Source organism: Oncorhynchus mykiss, chromosome 9 (assembly GCF_057628025.1).
Source record: "Oncorhynchus mykiss isolate SJ-2025 chromosome 9, ASM5762802v1, whole genome shotgun sequence".
NCBI lineage: Eukaryota > Metazoa > Chordata > Actinopteri > Salmoniformes > Salmonidae > Oncorhynchus > Oncorhynchus mykiss.
Window position 1 is genome coordinate 27,393,454 of NC_143030.1, and position 20,432 is coordinate 27,413,885.

Consider the following 20,432-nt stretch of genomic DNA (forward strand, 5'->3'; position numbering starts at 1 on the left):
AATTAAGTGGAGGACCTGTTGGACTATATATTCTTAAGAGTTTTCTTAGTACTTAATATGTTCTCTCCCAGGTGCTTGTAAGGGCACAGGGTAGCCTAGTGGTTAGAGCGTTGGACTAGTAACCGGAAGGTTGAAAGTTCAAACCCCTGAGCTGACAAGGTACAACTGTTCTGAACTGAACTGTTCCTAGGCTGTCATTGAAAATAAGAATTTGTTCTTAACGGACTTGCCTAGTAAAAAATAAAAAGACAGGTAGGATTTCAGTTGAGGTGGTTTAATAACGCTGATTCACATAGAGCAGGCACAGCACAGTGTATGGGCAAGGCACTTTAAGGTATGGCTTGACAATTGACAAACCAAGATTGGTTGTGAAAGTAAAAGGGGAATGTAAATACAATAGTAAATGGCAGGTATAAGCTTAATACATCCTCCAATTACATTGGCTATAAACAATAATATGGCTTCAATAGGTTATGTGCTGCACAGGACAAAACAGGCTGTGACTTAAAAGATCAGAAGGGTGTAGCCACCCAGCACTACAAAGCAGCACCATCATCCTCACACAACTGCATGAACTTGAATGCATGTCTACACAATCCACAATAAAACCAAATAAACTATACTTCACACATACAGTATTTATAGTTACAGGGCATATAAACACGGCACTGGGGAACATTATACTATACAAATCACAAATGTTCGAAATGAGATGACAAAAACAAGCAAGCTTGCATTTGCTAGTTTGTGGCAAAAACGCAAATTAGCATAACAAAGATAAACTACATAATTGTCAGCGAGTACGTCCACAACATTAACACATGAAGAGTAAGACATATGTACTCATATTTCTGAAGGACACACGCTGGCCTTGGTAAAACAAATAATGCTAACTAAAGGAAAAAACAATAGATGGCTTGAACTAATTGACTTGACTTTTCTCTAGTTACTTCCTTATCCTCAGAGCTGGAGATCGCCCAGCATGCTCTGCTCCACATAACCTGTGGGCGGAGCTACAGCTCTCCAATACTGAATAGTTTATTCTCGATAGCCTTTCCTATGGTTGTGTTATATAATTCAGCACATTAAAGATACCGTGTGTAGCCAGGTAAAATCAACATCCAAAATCAACAAACTTTCGTGAGCATGTACAGGTGCAAAACAACAAATATTCAACCAATGCCGATCAGTCAAATAACGTTCTTCTTTATTTGAGAAATTCAAATTTTCTTTGACCAGTGGGAAGTCTTATTGTTTGCTCTAATATACACAATAACTGGTTGAAAAGCAGCTAATCTTTACAATCCTGGCATTTACACTGAAAGCTAAATAATTTATTACAACAGATTTGAAGCATACAAACACTTAATAATGTGTACTGGTCACTAACTGGTTTGAATCAAGGAATTGTGTGCTGAATTCAGGTTCAGTGCATTTGGATTTCATACATGTTTGTGTGATATAAAATCAAAACCAGTATCTTAAATACAGGGATGAGACAAACAATCCTCTTGCACCCAGACAATGAGCTTTTGGGTTCATTTATTCACATTAATTCAAAATCTAGCATTGTTTTCCTGAATGAAATGTCTGGATCTTGATTAAATTGAGATCACAGTTCCTCCTTGGCTAAATTACCATCAAATTAAGAATACAAAAAACAGTGAAGTACATATTTTTAAAAATGATATACAGTATCCTAGTGAATATTTTTTAACAGACACATGTTCAGTTAAGAGTCCCATATCCTACAATACTACAATACTCTTGATTAAATTGAGATCACAGTTCCTCCATGGCTAAATTACCATCAAATTAAGAATACAAAAAACAGTGAAGTACATATTTTTAAAAATGATATACAGTATCCTAGTGAATATTCTTTAACATGTTCAACACATTTAACATGTTTAACACATTCTGTAACATGTTCAGTTAAGAGTCCCATATCCTACAATGCTCCACACCAATCTTCTTTCCACACTATACAGTATAAGAATGTGCCCACTTAGCTTTCGGGATTCTTATATGCCATATTTGATTGTCCAGCATTTTTAGATAGTTGAAGGTCTTGACCATTTTTCGGGTTGTGAGAGCTATTGGTCATATACTGTCAAATGGGACGCCCTCCCTTTTATCTTGCAGCAGCTGAAAGGGAGAGTTCAAAATTAACAAACAGGTTATGTATTATAAAACCCCAACCCAGGATCATACAGTATTTGAGAGGTGTGGTTGTATAAATGAGACCGCTCTTTTAACATCCCTCCCATTACAACAGGAATTTCAGTAGCCAAACGTTGTCGAACGTTGCACATAGAAATGCCATGAATAGAGCTGCCGTGATTCCTTATTCCTTGTTCTACATAGCATATTTATATCTGAATGTTACATAACGTTGCCTCCTGTTGAAATCACCCCTGGTGTGTTTACTTTGTGGTTACTCAATAGAACAGTAGAGGTCAGTATTGTATTATTGTCCAGATATCTGAGTTTGGGCTGTGTCGGCTGAAAGTGGGACAATGGCCCGAGACCAAGGGGTTAATTGCACTGTGTTGCACAAATGACAGTAGCCCACATGGTCATTTGACAGATGTCTTTATCCAAAGTGATTTAGTCAAAGAATCCTCTTATCCATTTTATTTCATTATAAATCTCTCAGAGACTGCAACATCCAAATCTCCCAAACAGCTTTAAAACAACTTGATGTAATAAAGTGTAGGCTTATTGTGACAATAGCAGTCAGTTATCCAAAACCCTAACTAACACTTTCTCTCTCAGCAGAATTCCTGACCGCTGACACCATTTCCCCCTTCAGCTACCAGCCAACAGCTCAAGGCTCTTATTACACTCCATTTGCACACACTGTATATAGATTTTTCTATTGTGTTATTGACTGAACTTTTGTTTATCCCATGTGTAACTCTGTGTTGTTGTTTTTTGTTGCATTGCTTTGCTTTATCTTGGCCAGGTCACAGTTGTAAATGAGAACGTGTTCTCAACTGGCCTACCTGGTTAAATAAAGGTGAAATACAATTAAAATATATAAAAACAGTGAAAAGAGAGGAAGGTGGAGATTGCTATGCCCAATTCCCATTTGGAGGGTAGACCTACAGATGTAGAATCTTAATTTGATCACACAATCGCAGAAGAACTTTACACACAGGGTCTGACCGGCAAACATTGACATTTGCTGACCCAGGGAGCCACACAATAGGGGCTGTCCAAAATAATATGTGTTTGTGTGAGGAAGTCTGTATCTTTCATCCCCTGCTGGTCTTTCAAGGGAGGGGCGAAAATCACAGGAAACACTTTCCCCTGCTCTCACCAGCCCAGGCACTTTACTGAACATGCACAATGTAATATTAAAAGCTCCCAGCTTGCCGGGAATAATTGCATGTCCACGCCAGATAAAACAAAGATGTAATGTAAAGGGATGGGGGAAAGGACAGAGAACTTGGAAAAGTTAAGTAGAAGACTACTGGTCTGTGTGTTTCTCTTGAACTTTGATCATTTGATTGAAGCTTTCCTCCTTGTCTTCCAATTACTTGAAGGGTAGGAGTCATGGGAACTGCTTGGACTAATTGCTTGGTAGAATCTTTTCACACTACTGAGCCGAGCCAAACTGCACTGGTCTGGTTAAGCATCCACCATAGTTGCAGGAACTGTGCTGAAGAGGACCACTATGCTGAAGAAGACCATAACAGCAATTGACAATGCTAACTTGCTAGTAAGTAAACAGTTTAAACGTACCACCTGAGGACTTCACCCCGAGAAGCATGACACCATCTTTGGTGCTGTCCGACCTGCTCTGGAAAGAAGCACTGCAAAGAGGAGAGAGCAGAGCATATTGGGAGTAAAATATTGTATTTTTCTTTAAAAGATGATGGTATATTTGAACTGTTCAAATGGGGTACGGTCTAAATTGTATCTTCATCTACAGTCCAAAGACTATACTTACTTTTCTGTTCCATTATCAATTGCCTCTGTTGAGGGGGGAAAAAAAGTGTGTGACACTTAGTTTGTAATGTCAATAGACTTCTGTGTATGTAGACATAGTGCTGTGCAGAGTCACATCTAATTGAGTAATTAAGTAATACCTGTGTGATCGTGGACCTTCATGCTTTTAAATTTGAAAAAGACGATGACAGCAGCCACCACAACTCCCAGGACTGGCAAAAGAATCCACAGCATATTCTTATCTGGAGACAAAGAGGAAGCACACCTTTCTTTAGTGTGGCAGACAAAACGGTTGTTTTTCACATACTATGAGAAGTTGGATTAGTACAATTGTTCCAACAGTTGTAATTGAACATGGCCTGACTAATGACTTTGTACCACACACACACACACACACACACACTAACAACCCAGTCAAATGCGAAGTGTATGCACCCTCTGGTGGGTGTGTTATTGGTAGAACATAGATCAGGAATAGGCAACCCTGGTCGTGGAGTGCCACAGGCACTTCATGTTTTTGATTTAACCGACCTGGAAGACCAGGTGTTTTGAATTTAGGCAATCATTGAACTGATCAATTAGCCCAGTTGGTCAGGTGTGGTGTCTCGTTGGAACAAAATTCTGCAGTACCTGCAGCACTCTAGGAACAGGGTTGCCTACCCCTGACATAGATGTAGAGGTAAAGGGGTCCATAAAGTTGCTACATTACTTGATTTAGGAGTTTCTGGTTCTTCATCTCCAGCCCGGTGACCTGAGTAGAGAAATAACATACTGTAAAACTCAATATACTCTGTAGAGTGATTTATGCAGTAAATTATATGATAACTTCTATGAACTTTCAATAACCACCAGAAGGAGATGCTAGTTCCATAATTTGGAACTTGTCATTTGGATAATGTGTCTATTTAAAATGTTATGTTTGTTTTGCTGACCGTGTGTGTTTTTTTCAGTGCGAGGTAAATTTGTGTCAGTGTGAGTTCATTTCTTTACAGATGATGGTAGCAGAGGACCTACTGGTATCTTGACCCGCATTCCTATTGTTCTTGTCTCCTTCCTGACCTGGAAACATTGTAATTTTTATCATTATACCATCCTGTTCATTTTCAGGTAGTGGACAAATAAGTGCATTGAGGGTAGGGTTGCAAAGCTACTGGTCATTTACCAAAGTTACCAGAATATTCAGTAATTTGGGTAATTCATTTTTGGCAATCTATGGTAACTTTGATGATTTATACTTATCTTTCATAAATTGTATTGATATATAGTATTCCTTCTTACAAATGAAAATAATGCCATTGTTGGTTAGATGCTTTTTTCCATTAAATAGGCATTATTCTCTTGAAACATATCCACTAGAAATTCATGGAAAATATGGACACAGGTCTAATAATGAATACTATATATATATATATATATATATATATACAGTACCAGTCAACAGTTTGGACACACCTACTCATTCAATGGTTTTAATATTTTTTTTTACTATGTTCTACATTGTAGAATAATAGTGAAAACATCCACACTATGAAATAATACATATGGAATCATGTAGTAACCAAAAAAGTGTTTAACAAATCCAAATATATTTTATTTGTTAGATTCTTCAAAGTAACCACCCTTTGCCTTGATGACAGCTTTTCTTGATTTAGCACCTGTGTTTTATTAGTTTCTTTATGAAAATATTTAGCATACTAGATGACAGTAGCTAAAGCAAGGGGCTATAGCAGCACACAAGTAGACATCAAATGCATGCTGGGCAGGGCATGCCCTGAGCTCATTAAGTTAGCACTACTGGAGCGAAATTGGAGTGGGCGAGAAGGCCGACGCTCCAGCCTTTGGGAATCTCGCCAATAATGAATACTATATATATATATATATATATATATATATATATATATATATATATATATATATATATATATATATATATATATATATATATAGAGAGAGAGAGAGAGATCAGGGAAGAGAGAGAGAGCAGGTAAGAGAGAGAGAGGGAGAGAGAGAGAGCAGGTAAGAGAGAGAGAGGGAGAGAGAGAGAGCAGGGAAGAGAGAGAGAGAGAGAGAGAGAGAGAGAGAGACAGCAGGGAAGAGAGAGGGAGAGAGAGAGAGCAGGGAAGAGAGAGAGAGAGAGACAGCAGGGAAGAGAGAGAGAGAGACAGCAGGGAAGAGAAAGGGAGAGAGAGACAGCAGGGAAGAGAGAGAGAGAGGGAGAGAGAGAGAGAGACAGCAGGGAAGAGAGAGGGAGAGAGAGAGAGAGGGAGAGAGAGACAGCAGGGAAGAGAGAGGGAGAGAGAGAGAGGGAGACAGCAGGGAAGAGAGAGAGAGAGACAGCAGGGAAGAGAGAGAGGGAGACAGCAGGGAAGAGAGAGAGAGAGACAGCAGGGAAGAGAGAGAGAGAGACAGCAGGGAAGAGAGAGAGAGAGACAGCAGGGAAGAGAGAGAGAGGGAGAGAGAGAGAGAGAGAGAGAGAGACAGCAGGGAAGAGAGAGAGAGAGAGATAGATATCAGGGAAGAGAAAGAGGGAGAGAGACAGGAGGGAAGACAGAGAGAGAGAGAGAGAGAGGGAGCTCAAGAGGGAGCTAGAGAGAGAGGGAGAGAGGGAGCTAGAGAGAGAGGGAGCTAGAGAGAGAGGGGGAGCTAGAAAGAGAGAGAGAGAGGGAACTAGAGAGAGAGAGAGAGGGAACTAGAGAGAGAGAGGGAGCTAGAGAGAGAGAGGGAGCTAGAGAGAGAGAGAAAGGGAGCTAGAGAGAAAGAAGGAGCTAGAGAGAGGGGAGAGAGGGAGCTAGAGATAGAGGGAGCTAGAGAGAGAGGGGGAGCTAGAGAGAGAGAGAGAGGGAACTAGAGAGAGAGAGAGGGAACTAGAGAGAGAGAGGGAGCTAGAGAGAGAGAGAGGGAGCTAGAGAGAGAGAGAGAGGGAGCTAGAGAGAAAGAGGGAGCTAGAGAGAGGGAGGGAGCTAGAGAGAGGGAGGGAGCTAGAGAGAGAGAGAGAGGGAGCTAGAGAGAGAGGGAGAGAGAGAGGGAGCTAGAGAGAGAGGGAGCTAGAGAGAGAGGGGGAGCTAGAGAGAGAGAGAGAGAGGGAACTAGAGAGAGAGAGAGAGAGGGAACTAGAGAGAGAGAGAGAGGGAGCTAGAGAGAGAGAGAGGGAGCTAGAGAGAGAGAGAGGGAGCTAGAGAGAGGGAGCTAGAGAGAAAGAGGGAGCTAGAGAGAGGGAGGGAGCTAGAGAGAGGGAGGGAGCTAGAGAGAGAGAGAGGGAGCTAGAGAGCGAGAGAGAGAAGGAGCTAGAGAGAGAGAGAGAGAGAGGGAGCTAGAGAGAGAGAGAGCGAGAGAGATACAGAGAGAGGGAGCTAGAGAGAGAGGGAGCTAGAAAGAGAGAGAGAGCATATGTTTCAAGACAAAATAGCCTAAAAAAAACATCTAACCAGCAATGGTATTATTTTCAATTAACTCTGCAACTGTCCCAACAACTGTCTTTTTTCACAACTGCCAACAGTTTGGCACCAAAACATTTACAAAAAGGACAAAAAAAATAATTGTGTAAAAAAATATATAAAGGATATTTCATGCCAAATCCCACATATTAAACACCAATGGTATTCATTAAGTTGATGGTTTATATTTAGGATAATGTTAATCTTATTTGATTATTTAAAATGTTTTAAGGGCACAGAGGGCCAGAGATAATTACAGACACCTATGATAATCTGAAGTACCCAAGAAGGGCCACTAGACGTTTTGTGATAAATTATATAAAATCCTTGAAAGTTACCCAAATTCTTGTAGTTTACCTGTAAACTTCCAAATTTGCAGTAATATACCCTCACTTTGCAACCCTAATTGAGGGACAGTGATAGTGCTTTAGACTTACCTGTAATTCCACCACCTGAAACTGAAGAAAACATTAATGGCAAACCATTGTTATTGGGTCATGAGGACAATACCTAAACAAGGCAGGTATAACTCACTGTTCCTAGGCCGTCATTGAAAATAATAATTTGTTCTTAACTGACTTGCCTAGTTAAATAAAGGTCAAATAAAAAATAAAAATACATCAAGTGTTTGAATTAAGAAATGAAGGCTATCCGAAATGATGTAATATCTACACAAGCTGGCTATATTTATTTATTTATATTTATTTATTAGAATGATTATACTTAAGTCACTTCCATTGATTGTTAGCTAGCGGTGGCGAGAGTTTGCTGAAGTTTTTAGTGGTTGTTCAGAGAAAACCCAACCATGGATTACAGTCTTCCTGGCCCATATAGACCACTTCCAGGGTAAGGAACCATCTAACGTTGAGTTGTAAAAATCCTGAAATTCCCCTTCAAGTTACGGTCTTATCCAGTCCCAAGTTATTGGTTTAGTGGGTTATTTGATGGAACATAAGTAAATAAATCAGATTGACAGGAAACGGTACCTTTCTCTTCTGGTCTGGAGGTGGTCAAGGATCCCGGTGAAGGAAAACCATGTCTCTCTGTGGTTGTCTGAATAACTGAAGAATGACCATTTTAACTTTACTGTAATCAGTAGGCTATTTCTCGTTTACAGAGAAGAAGGTATCTTTAACTCAATGCTTTGCTTGCGATCATCTATCTTATCGCTGTTGTAATTTGAGAGAGGTTAGCAACCTCCTCTTACCTTGTGGGTGAGTCTTTGATGTAGCCTGAACTGTGGTCACATTTTGGAGTGGGTCACTCGTGGGAACAGTTGTTGTGGCCTGGGTCGTTGCCCCTTTGTCTGTTACCCATGCTAAGGGGGAAGAATGCACTCATTTAGAGCATTTCTAACATTTAAGATCTGGGGCAGTATGTATCAATCATCTTAGTAGGAGTGCTGATCTAGGATCAGGTCCGATTCTGTTCATGTAACCTTATTCATTGTGATCTAAAAGGCAAAGACTAATCCTAAATCAGCACTCTGAGATGCTTGATATATGGTCAGCCTCTGGTTATTCTGGTTATCATTTGGTTATTCCAACAGCCATGCATCTGTAGAGCTTATTTGACACGTGAGCACATCTGACCTGGGGTGTAGGACCTCAGTCATAGAAACACAGTTCACAAAGCAGACTGTAGTCAGTGGTTTTTTTTTCAGATGGGCAATTGAAATGAAATACCATCATCCTTAGCATGTGGAGATGTGGACTGCACTGAGAGATGGGGTGGTGTTGCTGTTGGTTTGTCCGTGGCATTTACTGTTTCTGGAATGGAAAATCAGTCTTAAGAGCAGAGTTTCTCATTCTAAGGTTACAATGTCCTAAGGTTTTGACAGTTATTTGAACAAGAGATTAATAAAGCGTTTTGAATCGGAAACCATGTTTTGATATGTTTTCTTTTACTTACTGCGCGTGGTCTCAGCAGCGGTGGCAGCAGCATCGGTTAAACGGACAGATGTAATGGGAGTGTGGACAGATGTGATGGGAGGAGGAACACTCGTATTGGGTGTCTCAGTTGCTATGACGACAGATCAAAGATATTCTAACTCAGCAGGGTAAAATAAGATGCAAATCATCAAAAAGTAGCAGCAGTCGTCGGTGATGAGAGAATCTTAGAATTAAAAATGCAACCAGATAACTTTTTTAAAAAAAAAGCTATCACTGTCTATGCGTCTGTCTATTGTTCATCTCTTGAAATATTACCTCAGAACCTCATAATATACCTTACGTGGAACTTGGTCCAATGGCAGTCCATCAGGTTGCCCTGCTGCTGGTTCTGCTATTGGTGCTTCTGATCTTTTTTAACAATACTTAACTTCTGTGGCAACACCATAACCATACCGAACGACAAACAGGCAAAAAATTACTTCATGATTTAGTAAGTTGTTTACGTTTTCAAGGCTGAATGTAATATATTGTTTGCTAATACTTCCTGTTAAGAGAACCTGTAATTGTACCACATTTAGCAATAAGCTTCAACGGCAGACTAATTCTCGGTAAAGTGCAGCTCTAAATCCTAAAGCAATCTAGAGGATGTGAGAGCACTCCAAAGAGCTGACATTATGACAGATCGAAAGTCACCATTTCTATCTTGGTCGCTAAAACATTTCCTCAGAGATACTGGTCCCTTTTAGATTCAAAGGTTAGACAATTGTGTTGTTCCTGTTTGGCATGGTTTGAAAGACCACTGTCTTTCTATTTATTTTAATTTTAAATAGGCCGATTTTGACGATGCACCCCTGAGAAAGCCATCCCGTCTGTGACACTTTGAGGTGGATATCCTCTGCTTCAGGCCCAGACCTGTGAAAAGCTGCATCCTGTCCCAGACAGAGTATTGTTGTCCCCTGGCCCCTACTGGCTCGAACAGCCAAAGGGCCAGGAAGGGTTTCCTGTCTTCTCCCCCGTCAGAGAGGGGCTTCAGCTCAACTGTCTTCGTGCCTGATGTTTCACACTGACTTTTGAGCACATAACCCAATACTTTGACCCCTGCTTTTGCCTCTTTTCCCTCTGCTATAGCTGCATTTTGTCTTGTACAGAGACCCCTCCTCGTCGGCTGTGGTGGCAGATTCACCCCTGCCCCCACCCTTTCATAATAAGTACCTTATGGCAACAGTAATAATCTATTTCCATGATACAGGCAAATGGAAAGTGCAATCACTAAGCCTACATGGTAGGCGAAATACACTTGCATTTCACCCTTTAACAATTTTGTTTTCTATATATTATGGTGGGACATATTTGCAAGGGAGAAAACTGCCATTTCTCTCGCCACTCTAGAGAGGCTTGCACTGCAGTGACCTTTGATTGGGTGTTTCTTGCAGATGTTAGATTCATACTGGAAGGAGATTTGCTGCCGATTGGACCATTTCACTTCGAAAGGGACTCAGGACAATAATCTTTCCCCCTGTGAGAGAAGGGGCAGTTTGGTTCCCACTGACTATCTGCAGTTCCAATCACCTCTCTGGGCAGCACATGGCAGTTAACGATCCTCTTGGATCCGTGCCCATGATCCAATCAAAACAAACAATCTGGAGACTTCCTCTTTTTTTTCCACCAGCCCAAGTAACCACTTTAATTTGTCTTGGGCCTGGACATGGTTTTATTCCTAGATGTTTTGTCTTTGTTACCCGTGTTGTCCAATGCATTACGTCCCTCGAATAGATCGCCAAAGATGGCAAAGTTGATCATAAGTCGACTTTAAATAAAGTCGACTTGAAATAGATCCTAGATTAAATAAAGTAGACTTGAAATAGATCCTAGATGAAATAAAGTAGACTTGAAATAGATCCTAGATGAAATTAAGTAGACTTGAAATAGATCCTAGATGAAATAAAGTCGACTTGAAATAGATCCTAGATGAAATAAAGTCGACTTGAAATAGATCCTAGATGAAATAAAGTAGACTTGAAATAGATCCTAGATGAAATTAAGTAGACTTGAAATAGATCCTAGATGAAATTAAGTAGACTTGAAATAGATCCTAGATTAAATAAAGTCGACTTGAAATAGATCCTAGATGAAATAAAGTCGACTTGAAATAGATCCTAGATGAAATAAAGTAGACTTGAAATAGATCCTAGATGAAATAAAGTCGACTTGAAATAAAGGTGTAAAGTGAACACAAGGTGATGAACAGGGTTCCTCATACACACCGAATAAAGACTATTTTAGGTGTGCATTTTGTCTTTCAATAGACCTTTACTAAAATAGGAATAATTTAGGTCCTGCCAATAGCTTTGGTTGGTCTCGCTGTCAACATTCATGGCCATGTGTCCCTCTTGGGTGACTTGCACCACGGGGAGGTTTCAGAGTTATCCTGGCAACACTTGACGCAACTTAACACAAAGTGTTCAGAAATTGTATACTACTTTATAAATGTTAATTGCACCTTATCAAGGTTTGTGGCTGTACCTTCCTCCACATGAGGCTGACCAGGATAATATACATTATTTTGGGAACACTACACAAGATTCACATCAACGACAATAAAAAACAACGCTGCTCTTATCTCAGGCCAGGGCAAAGGAAAAAACCCACTTAGGCATCACAGGACATCCCTGGAGAAATGTTCAACATGTGAGCCTGTCTGTTAGAACAACTCCCAGACATACTGTGTTTCATGTCATACTATAACATAATTTGTGATCCAAATGTCGATATACAAGATTTTTTGTTGCAAACCAAGTCTGGTTAAGATGGTAAGTAAATACTACAGCCAATTAAAACAATGATCAAGACAAAATAACATAAAACACAATAAACTTCAACTACTGGTAAGTCATGTTGTCTATATTTGAAGTATACATTTTTCCCGACTACAACTTTTTAAATCCATTACTGACTGAATAAAAAAAACATACGATCTCCTATCCAAGTATGTTTGTAGTAATTTTTTACTCCCAAAAGCAGATCTAAATATCCATGTAGGCTTACCTGTAGTGAGGAGCTTGAGCGGGGTTAGGAGGAGGATAAGAAGAGCAATCCTAAAGGTCTTCATGTTGGTTCTACTGAGCGCTCCCGTCCTGGGTCCTTTTTAGGGATCTGCGGAGCTGTGTGAGCCACTGCTATCAACCACTGGAAAAGTTGTTCACATTCTTGCCGATTGCTGCTTATTGGCACTTTCTTTGATACAAAAAAATGGGAGGAAGTAGACCAGCTTCCCTTGAGGTCAGAGGGTATGGGGAGGCTGCTTCGGCCAGTGGGAGAAGTCTTTCACGTGTCCCAGCTTGGAATGGAACTTGGCCCCTAAGGTGTGTTTGTACTTCAACGCCAACTCCTGTCACTTATTTTTTCCTGCCCGCGCGTTGCAGGCGTGGCGTGACCGGTGTGAAGGAATCTAGTAAGTGTCTCAGACTAGGCTGGGCTGTGTATGACCCAAAACAACATGTACAGATGTAGGATCTTAATTTGATCACTCTTTTGTTGCTGAGGATTTTCCTGCAAAGCAGGAAATGCAAACGTGTAGTGTATTTGAGTTTTAGAAGGCTTCTAAAGGTTGTAATTTCCAAATTTTCCAACACCTGTAAGGCCTATCAGTTCAGAATGGGCTTTCAGGAAAATAGTTTTGCCTCAAACTGAACTGCATGTTCAGCTCTTCAGCATACCCTTGAAAAACCCACATTTTCAAAGGAACTCATTCAAGGTGACAAATAATTGTTACACTTCTTATGTGAACCGTGCTCAATAAAACCAATATAGTGGTCAGTTGCAACTCTCGTTTGACTCTTTTAATATAGCTAGGACCATTTGCAAGGACTTGGCACCAAACTGGTGAAAGGCACACCCCATCATCTTTGTTACAGTTTATTTTAATGAACAGTTAACTGTGAGCCATACCCATTGGTGATTAATGTGAGTTCCTCAGATATCTTCTCGAGCTACAGATCTGCATTTGCATTGCTGCAGGGAGGGTGGTGGGATGATAAGTTTTAATCAGCCCTTCCATCAGTAATCAGGCCAGTCTTGCGCCCTCTCTGACCTCTAGGATCAGCATTGATCTCCTACCATGCCTCAATTCTGAGCAATTTGTTGGTTGCACAAATGATGGTATATTGGCAACACTTTAATTTACAGTTCTCTGTAAATCTTCCCTAAGTCGTTGTATATGAGGATGTACCAGCTTATAATGAGGGCAAAAAAATGTTTTACGCCCTTGTTTAAAACAATACACTGTAAACCCAATTATTAGATGTATTATGTAATCATATAACAAAATATAATTGCAATGGAAATAAAGTCAATACTGTTTGATAAATAAATATAATGGACTGAGTGTCCATTTTTTTGTGTGAAGTGTTAAATGCAAAAAAAGAGTGTATAAATCACTGCCTATAGCAACTCAAAGCCATCAATTTGATTATTCATAATTTCAATTAATTATTAAAAAAATATATAAAGTATGAGCAGAAGCAGCGCACATCTTTCTGAAGGGATCTCATTCTTGGAAAGCGATGAAAAACTGAATAAATTCAAAATATATATTTTTTTACCTAGTACTATGCATTTTTCATATACAGTTGAAGTCGGAAGTTTGCATACACTTAGGTCGGAGTCATTAAAACTCGTTTTTCAACCCCTGAACAAATGTTTTGTTAACAAACTATAGTTTTGGCAAGTCGGTTAGGACATCTACTTTGTGCATGACACAAGTAATTTTTCCAATAATTGTTTATAGACAGATTATATCACTTATAATTCACTGTATCACAATTCCAGTGGGTCAGAAGTTTACATACACTAAGTTGACTGTGCCTTTAAACAGCTTGGACAATTCCAGAAAATTATGGCATGGCTTTAGAAGTTTCTGATAGGCTAATTGACATAATTTGAGGCAATTGGAGGTGTACCTGTGGATGTATTTCAAGGCCTAACTTCAAACTCAGTGCCTCTTTGCTTGATGTCATGGGAAAATCAAAAGAAATCAGCCAAGACCTCAGAAAATAATTGTAGACCTCCACAAGTCTGGTTCATCCTTAGGAGCAATTTCCAAGGACAAACAATAGTACCAAGTAAAAACACCATGGGACCACGCAGCCGTCATACCGCTCAGGAAGGAGACGCGTTCTGTCTCCTAGAGATGAACATTGGTGCGAAAAGTGCAAATCAATCCCAGAACAACAGCAAAGGACGTTGTGAAGATGCTGGAGGAAACCGGTACAAAAGTATCTATATCCACAGTAGAACAAGTCCTATATCGACATAACCTGAAAGGCCACTCAGTAAGGAAGAAACCACTGCTCTAAAACCGCCATAAAAAAAGCCAGATTACGGTTTGCAACTGCACATGGGGACAAATATTGTGCTTTTTGGAGAAATGTCCTCTGGTCTGATGAAACAAAAAATATAACTATTTGGCCACAATGCCCATCGTTATGTTTGGAGAAAAAAGGGGGAGGCTTGCAAGCCGAAGAACACCATTCCAACCGTGAAGCATGGGGGTGGCAGCATCATGTTGTGGGGGTGCTTTGCTGCAGAAGGGACTGGTGCACTTCACAAAAAAGATGGCATCATGAGGGCGGAAATTTAGGTGGATATATTGACGCAACATCTCAAGACATCAGTCAGGAAGTTAAAGCTTGGTTGCAAATGGGTCTTCCAAATGGACAATGACCCCAAGCATACAGTGCCTTGCGAAAGTATTCGGCCCCCTTGAACTTTGCGACCTTTTGCCACATTTCAGGCTTCAAACATAAAGATATAAAACTGCATTTTTTTGTGAAGAATCAACAACAAGTGGGACACAATCATGAAGTGGAACGACATTTATTGGATATTTCAAACTTTTTTAACAAATCAAAAACTGAAAAATTGGGCGTGCAAAATTATTCAGCCCCTTTACTTTCAGTGCAGCAAACTCTCTCCAGAAGTTCAGTGAGGATCTCTGAATGATCCAATGTTGACCTAAATGACTAATGATGATAAATACAATCCACCTGTAGGCCACACTACTTGCCTAAAGAGTTTTCAGCTATACTTTTCGTGGCTGTTTATTTACCACCACAGACAGATGCTGGTACTAAGACCGCACTCAGTCAGCTGTACAGGGAAATAAGCAATCAGGAAACCACTCACCCAGAGGCGGAGCTCCTAGTGGCCGGAGACTTTACGGCAGGGAAACTAAAAATAGTTCGACCAAATTTCTATCAACATGTTAAATGTGCAACCAGAGGGAAAAAAATTCTAGATCACCTAACACCTTTTTTTTGCACTATTGGTTAGAGCCTGTAAGTAAGCATTTCACTGTAATTTCACCTGTTGTATTCGGCGCACGTGACAAATAAACTTTGATTTGATTTGTATGTTAAACTTCCGACTTCAACGGTATTCAGAAACGCTCATTACTGCTTTTTTTTCTATGGGATTGGTGAAGACAGCTCATTGTGGAAGAAAATGAATGGAGCGGAAGAGTGTGAAGCAGCCAGAATGCTGTTGATGACGTCTTCCATTCTTCTTTGTTTTCATACGAGTGCCACGCACCCAGATGACCTCACACTGGTTGCTTGAGAATGTTGTTGTTATAGTATTGAGGTTGCAGACATTCACTTCCCCCCGTATGAAGAATGAAAAACAGATCTGAAGAACTTCTGGATAGATCTACTGAATTAGCATTCTAAATCCAGATATGTGCTTGCTAGAGGATTTGATGCAATAGTTGTTACTTGCGCCTTCATGCATATCGTGTAAAAAATGTGCACACACACATGACACAAATGATATTATATCAGTGAATCTTCACTTTAAAAAGTGTAGGGCCAGGATTAAATCCAATTGTGCTTTGCAGCTATTCACCGACATATGCTGTGTTAACTGTGAATATGGCCTTTTAAAGGTGCATAGCCGACAAAGCGCGATCAGATTAACTTTGAGCTTTACCTGTGAGGTTTATTACTTTGCTCCATTCCAAAGTCAAGGCTCTGGCCTTCCCTAAACAGGATGTTAGAACCTGCTTCCTTCAATTGTGCATTGTTTCTCATGTACAACTGAACAAGTCTGACAAGGGCCACTGGGAGGGACTCCAGCTGCAGCTCTACCTCACGCTCGTGACACTGTCAGAGCCCCACCAAACCAGTCTTAAATGTTGGTGGCACTGGCCTACTTTTGATGATATGTGCATCTTGCAGAGTGTAGCTTGAAAAAGCTAACATTGGGTGACACACTTTCTAATTTATTGAATTAGCTGGGGTTTCATCTTGACGAATCACTATCAATGACCATTATCATTGTTGTTACTATTATTATGGTCCAATAAATAATATTTTTTTTTTCACTCTGCTCTTTGGGAATACAGCTATTGATCGAAGGTCAGAATCAGGGTGGGAATGTGTTTGTTAAGGAAATATCTAAAGCATCCCAGGCATTACTCATCTTAAAGGAAAGTATTCAGAACCCTTGACATTTTGACATGTTACAGCCTTATTTTAAAATTGATTAAAAAAATGTTTTCCCTCATCAACCAACACCCAATATCATATAATGACAAAGTTAAAACAGGTTTTTAAACATTTTTTAGACATTTTAGACATAAAAAACGGAAATATCACATTCACATATGTATTCAGACCCTTAACTCAGTACTTTGTCGAAGCACCTTTGGCAGTGATTACAGCTTCGGGTCTTCTTGGGAATTGCGCTACAAGCTTGGCACACCTGTATTTGGGGAGTTTCTCCCATTCTTCTCTGCAGATCCTCTCAAGCTCTGTCAGGTTGGATGGGGAGCGTCACTGCACAGCTATTTTCAGGTCTTTTCAGAGATGTTAGATCAGGTTCAAGTCCGGGGTTTGGCTGGGCCACTCAAGAACATTCAGAGACTTGTCCCGAAGCCTCTCCTGCGTTGTCTTGGCAATGTCCTTAGGCTCGTTGTTCTGTTGGAAGGTGAAGATTTGCCCCATTCTAAGGTCCTGAGCACTCTGGACCAGGCAGTCCCTGCCGCTAAAAAACCTCCCCACAACATGATGCTGCCACCACCATGCTTCACCGTAGGGATGGAGCCAGGTTTCCTCCAGATGTGACACTGGGCATTCAGGACACCAGGTGGTGTCAAAGACCCCAGCCCCAAATTGTCAAAGACCAGAGCCAGCCACGTTACAGACTGTTCTCTCTGCTACCGCATGGCAAGCAGTACCAGAGTGCCAAGTCTAGGACAAAAAGTCTTCTCAACAGTTTTTACCCCCAAGCCATAAGACTCCTGAACAGGTAATCAAATGGCTACCCGGACTATTTGCACTGTGTGCCTCCCCCACAACCCCTCTTTTACGCTGCTGCTACTCTCTGTTTATCATATTTGCATAGTCACTTTAACTATACATTCATGTACATACTACCTCAATTGGCCCGACCAACCAGTGCTCCCGCACATTGGCTAACCGGGCTATCTGAATTGTGTCCCGCCACCCACCACCCACCACCCACCAACCGCACTTTTACGCTACTGATACTCTCTGTTCATCATATATGCTTAGTCACTTTAACTGTATCTACATGTACATACTACCTCAATCAGCCCGACTAACTGGTGTAGCCTTACTACTTTTATGGCTTCGCTACTGTATATAGACTCGCTACTGTTATTTTTCACTGTCTTTTTACTGTTGTTTTTATTTCTTTACTTAACTATTGGTCACCTAATGCACTATTGATTAGAGCCTGTAAGTAAGTATTTCACTGTAAGGTCTACACCTGTTGTATTCGGAGCATGTGACAAATAAACTTTGATTTAATCAACTCCCTGACCAAGGCCCTTCTCCCCCGATTGCTCAGTTTGGCCGGGCGGCCAGCTCTAGGAAGGGTCATTTGGGGTTTCATACTTCTTCCTTTTAAGAATGATGGAGGCCACTGTGTTCTTGTGGACCTTCAATGCTGCAGAAATGTTTTGCTACCCTTCCCCAGATCTGTACCTCGACACAATCCTGTCTCAGAGCTCTACGGACAATTCCTTCACTTGGTTATTTATCTGACATGCACTGTCAACTGTGGGACCTTATATAGACAGGTGTGTGCCTTTCCAAATCATGTCCAATCAATTGATTATACCACAAGTGGACTCCAATCAATAAACACCTCAAGGATGATCAATGGACACAGGATGCACCTGAGCTCAATTTTGAGTTTCATAGCAAAGGGTCTGAATATTTATGTAAATAAAGTATTCCTGTTTTACATTTTTTATAAACGTGCTAAAATTTCTAAAAACCTGTTATGCTTTGTCATTATGGGGTATTGTGTGTAGATTGCTGAGATATAAATACAAATACTTTTTTTAGAATAAGGTTAACGGGTCTGAATACTTTCACTGTATGCTTTCTTTTTTTCTGTGGTATCGTTTTGAATACGTCTGAATATCGTCTGAATACTTTCCGAATGCACTGTAATCCGTATGAATTCGGAGGTCAGAAATTATTAAATATTAAAGCATTAGACCTCTCAATAAAGGCTTCAGTCATACAAAAGTTATACTTAAATCCAAACTGGTTCTCTAGCAGATTAGTATGAATGTCTCATCCTATGTTCAAGAAGGGCCTTTTTCCCTTTATTCAGATTACAACCTCTCACTTTCGATTATTTGAAAATGAAATAATCTCCAAAATATCGCTATTTTTAAAACAAGTCATAGAAAGTTGGTTGCAATTTCAGTTTAATCCACCAGAAAAGACAGAACAAATATTACAACAAATATTTTGGTTAAACTCAAATATACTAATTGATTCTTAGGGATAGGCATCCCGTTAGCCTGTTTGGGATAAGGGGCAGCATTTTCACGTTCTAATGAAAAGCATGCCCAGAGTAAATTTCCTGCTACTCAGGCCCAGATGCTAATATATGCATATTATTAGTAGTATTGGATAGAAAACACTATGAAGTTTCTAAAACTGTTTGAATGATATAACAGAACTCATAGGGAAGACAAAAACCTGAGAAAAATCCAACCAGGAAGTGGGAAATCTGAGGTTTGTAGTTTTTCAACTCATTGCTTATCGAATATACAGTGTCTATGGGGTCATATTGCAGTTCCTAAGGCTCCCACTAGATGTCAACAGTCTTTAGAACCTTGTTTGAGGCTTCTACTGTGAAGTGGGGGCGAATGAGAGCTGATTGAGTAAGGAGTCTGCCAGAGTGCCATGAGCTGATCACGCGTGCTCACGTGAGAGGTAGCTGCGTTCCATTGCAATTCTAAAGACAAAGGAATTCTCTGGTTGGAACATTACTGAAGATTTATGTTAAAAACATCCTAAAGATTGATTCTATACATCGTTTCTATGAACTGTAATATAACTTTTTGAACTTTTCGTCTGAACTTTCACCTGGACTTGCCCGCGCCTCGTGAGTTTGGATTTGTTTACTAAACGCACTAACAAAAGGAGGTATTTGGACATAAATTATGGACTTTATCGAACAAAACAAACATTTATTGTGGAACTGGGATTCCTGGGAGTGCATTCTGATGAAGATCATCAAAGGTAAGTGAATATTTATAACGCCATTTATGACTTTTACTGACTCCACAAGATGGCGGGTATCTGCATGGCTTGTTTTTGTGTCTGAGCTCCGTACTCAGATTATTGCATGGTTTGCTTTTTTGAAATCTGACACAGCGGTTGCATTAAGGAGAAGTATATCAATACTTTTGTGCATAGTACTTGGTATCTTTTATCAAAGTTTATTATGAGTATTTCTGTAAATTGATGTGGCTCTCTGAAAATTCGCTGGATGTTTTCGAGGCACAACATTACTGACCATAAAGCGCCAATGTACACTGAGATTTTTGGATATAAATATGAACTTTATCGAACAAAACATACATCTATTGTGTAACATAAAGTCCTATGAGTGTCATCTGATGAAGATCCTCAAAGGGTAGTGATTAATTTTATCTCTATTTCTGCTTTCTGTGACTCTTCTCTCCGCTAGCGGAACCCCTATCTCAAACAAGTTTTAACGGGACATTTGTAAATCATGCAGCGCCTTATGTCACCATCGCAGATTTTGGAGAAACAACAAATGTTGGTACTGTGGTATCCCAGGAGGTCTAACCCGGGGGGTG

General features: G+C 40.2%; 1 protein-coding gene across 4 annotated transcripts; it reads right to left on the bottom strand.

The window, feature by feature from the left end:
- Positions 1-258: 258 nt before the first annotated feature.
- Positions 259-12,746, bottom strand: LOC110531777 (uncharacterized). Of its 4 annotated transcripts, none has more exons than XM_021615183.3 (12): positions 12,329-12,740; positions 9,303-9,413; positions 9,077-9,160; positions 8,599-8,709; positions 8,378-8,452; positions 7,829-7,849; positions 4,972-5,016; positions 4,667-4,708; positions 4,098-4,199; positions 3,959-3,983; positions 3,751-3,821; positions 259-2,148 (listed from the first exon to the last, which is right to left on the bottom strand). In XM_021615183.3, the coding sequence occupies exons 1-12, from the start codon at positions 12,390-12,392 to the stop codon at positions 2,135-2,137; spliced, it is 765 nt and encodes a 254-aa protein (XP_021470858.3). In that variant the 5' UTR covers positions 12,393-12,740; the 3' UTR covers positions 259-2,134. The 4 variants fall into 4 exon arrangements, with proteins under 4 accessions (XP_021470858.3, XP_021470859.3, XP_021470860.3 ...); XM_021615184.3 differs by having other exon boundaries at positions 3,754-3,821; positions 12,329-12,723; XM_021615185.3 differs by lacking the exon at positions 7,829-7,849 and having other exon boundaries at positions 12,329-12,746.
- Between the last annotated feature and the right edge of the window lie 7,686 nt (positions 12,747-20,432).

Excerpts from the sequence above, each read along its gene's own strand:
- LOC110531777 (XM_021615183.3), bottom strand. The coding sequence starts at position 12,392 with ATGAAGACCTTTAGGATTGCTCTTCTTATCCTCCTCCTAACCCCGCTC. Across the intron at positions 8,453-8,598 it reads ATCAAAGACTCACCCACAAG|TTATTCAGACAACCACAGAG; the intron begins GTAAGAGGAGGT and ends GTCATTCTTCAG. Across the intron at positions 5,017-7,828 it reads TTCAGGTGGTGGAATTACAG|GTCAGGAAGGAGACAAGAAC; the intron begins GTAAGTCTAAAG and ends CAATGTTTCCAG.